Source organism: Perkinsus marinus (assembly GCF_000006405.1).
Source record: "Perkinsus marinus ATCC 50983 genomic scaffold scf_1104296948516, whole genome shotgun sequence".
Taxonomy (NCBI): Eukaryota; Perkinsozoa; order Perkinsida; family Perkinsidae; genus Perkinsus; species Perkinsus marinus.
Genome location: NW_003210155.1, coordinates 55,612 through 58,206, shown reverse-complemented (window position 1 = coordinate 58,206; position 2,595 = coordinate 55,612). Strand labels below are relative to the sequence as shown.

At 48.4% G+C, this 2,595-nt stretch overlaps 2 protein-coding genes across 2 annotated transcripts in view; one reads left to right on the top strand and one right to left on the bottom strand.

Annotated features, from left to right (window-relative positions):
- Positions 1 to 1,202, top strand: part of Pmar_PMAR023811 (glycerol-3-phosphate dehydrogenase, putative) — a gene marked incomplete at both ends in the record, with an annotated part of 1,381 nt that extends 179 nt beyond the window's left edge. Inside the window, 3 exons of the mRNA XM_002778596.1 lie at positions 1 to 275; positions 358 to 1,010; positions 1,176 to 1,202. The exon at positions 1 to 275 is cut by the window's left edge and continues 4 nt beyond it. Of these exons, the coding sequence (XP_002778642.1) occupies positions 1 to 275; positions 358 to 1,010; positions 1,176 to 1,202 (955 nt within the window). The remainder of the gene's footprint in view (positions 276 to 357; positions 1,011 to 1,175) is intronic.
- Positions 1,203 to 1,621: 419 nt separating this feature from the next.
- Positions 1,622 to 2,144, bottom strand: Pmar_PMAR023810 (hypothetical protein). Its single transcript, XM_002778595.1, has one exon. The coding sequence runs from the start codon at positions 2,120 to 2,122 to the stop codon at positions 1,721 to 1,723; it is 402 nt and encodes a 133-aa protein (XP_002778641.1). The 5' UTR covers positions 2,123 to 2,144; the 3' UTR covers positions 1,622 to 1,720.
- Between the last annotated feature and the right edge of the window lie 451 nt (positions 2,145 to 2,595).

Genomic DNA, 2,595 nt, shown 5'->3' with positions numbered 1-2,595 from the left:
TAGCAGGTATCCCAGAAGAGTTACTGTTATTGGTAGTGGTAACTGGGGTTCGACCGTCTCACGTCTGGTTGCTATCAGAGCAACTCGTGATGGTAACAAGTATTATGATGAGGAAGTGAGGATGTGGGTATTTGACGAAGAAGTTGATTACAAGGGCGAGAAGCGAAGTTTGGTCGATGTTATTAATACACATCATGAAAATGTGAAGTACCTGCCTGGTATCACACTCCCCGATAATGTTGTGGCCAAAGCTGACCTCAAAGAGGCTGTTGTCGGTGCTGATATTCTCATATTCGTCCTTCCTCATCAATTTCTGCCAAAAGTTCTCTCACAGATCAGAGATTCAGGACTATTCAGGACTGTATGAGGACTATCCCATCCATAGATACATATGTGATGGGGCCGCTATGCCCGAGGACTATCCCATCCATAGATACATATGTGATGGGGCCGCTATGCCCGAGGACTATCTCATTCAAGGATACATATGTGATGGGGCCGCTATGCCCGAGGACTATCTCATTCAAGGATACATATGTGATGGGGCCGCTATGCCCGAGGACAATCTCACTCAAGGATACATATGTGGTGGGGCCGCTATGCCCGAGGACTATTTCATTCAGAGATACAAATGGAATGGGGCCGTCATGCCCGAGGACAATCTCATTCAAGGATACATATGTGATGGGGCCGCCATGCCCGAGGACAATCTCATTCAAGGATACATATGTGGTGTGGCCGCTATGCCCGAGGACTATCCCATTCATAGATACATATGGAATGGGGCCGCCATGCCCGAGGACAATCTCACTCAAGGATACATATGTGATGGGGCCGCTATGCCCGAGGACAATCTCATTCAAGGATACATATGTGATGGGGCCGCTATGCCCGAGGACTATCTCATTCGAGGATACATATGGAATAGAGCCGCTATGCCCGAGGACTATCCCATTCAAGGATACATTATGAAGAGACCACTACGAGATCACGGACTGTCCAGACAAAGGGTAACGGGGAGGCAGACAGAACGCAACCCTAATGGGTTCTCATCGACAGCACGAAGTTACGAACTCGCGAAAGCCACACCTGAGTGGGTCTGGACTCCAGACCCACTCAGGTTTTGACGGTTCAATGGAAGCAACAGAATTGCTAGCATCGGCCAATGCATTCAGACAAGGCAACAGAAAAACTCTGAGTAGATTTTTTGGCAGTGCATTCCGTCATCAGTGATACCTCCCATGAGACTATCGTGTCCTAGTAGTTTTACGTATTGTGGTGGTAGTGGGTATGGATCTCCTTAAACGAAGAAGGGATCTTCTGAGGTAGTGGAAGTCTCACACCACCTGATAACTGTGCATGAGATGGAGGGGATGGTCAGTATGAAGAGCAACTCAACCTACTGGGAAGGATTGCATCTCTTACGAGTAGCTGTAGTCTAATGGATAATGATCATGAGTTCTGTGCCGATGGTGTACAGTTCGATTGACTGTAGAAATATCTTTTATTATCGTAAGTGATGTGGGAAGTTGAATAGTGATGAATAACGAGTTTGCCAACATGGACCGCGGAGTGAACCCCCACGGCACTGCCATAAGTGACAAAGAACACAACCGTAGTATTTCAATAACCATCGCTGCATCCTACAGGCGCGTGAATGACGCCCTTATTTGGGGAGACTAAGAAATGAGTCAAAAAAAGTTGAAAGCTACATCTACTGCTAGAAGCAAAAACATGGGAGATCATGAGGTCTGGCACCACCAACGCACTTGCCGAAGTGCTCGCTGTCAGGCAACCTCTCGCAGACACCACCGCGTGTAATCAAGTCACAGAACAAATCACCGCCGTGACAAGTCCTATGAGGAGGTGTCGGTGATTGAGTAGTGGTAGTTGTGGTGGGGGGTGGCTTAGGACACTCGCAGAGAATGCGCCTTGTGTCCTTGGGATCGAGAGTCTGGCAAACACGCCCAGCTGGATCTTGCTGGTAATCCTTACAGTAAGAGGCATCACCAACTTGCTTCTGGCACAGTGGATCACCACAAAGCTTGTTAGCGGCAACAGTTGAATGCGTAATGGCCATAACCATAGAAAGGAGAGCGACAGCGGAAGTGAAGAGTTGCATTAAAAATGTTGAGGTGACAGCTAAATTGGATGATCATTTTGCAGAAATGCTTCCAGCCTACTCCAATCATTGACGAGCGATGCAAATAGTATGCTTACACACAGGAGACAGCATATACCGGAGGAATCCGGTTTATCGACAAACACTGCACGCACGCGCTCAGCACAGGACGCGTGTGGCTTCATCTTGCTGTGCGGCGAAAAAAGGCTCAAAATCCATAGGGATTCCAGGTGGGCCACCTGAGGTGGCGCATGACGGCTCTTGACTTTAATCCACTACTGCATTTTCGCCTTGTCTGAGCCCTGCATTGCAGATTACTGCTGATTCTCGCGCAGAACATAAAGCATCGGTCGACCTTCCGCATTGTGCGGAATGCCAAGTACGGTACGTTAGACTGTGCGGTAGCTCCTCCACACATCGCAGTCAGTTGCATACCCTGAACTTTGGGGATGCCAATTACGCGATTGCGTAAT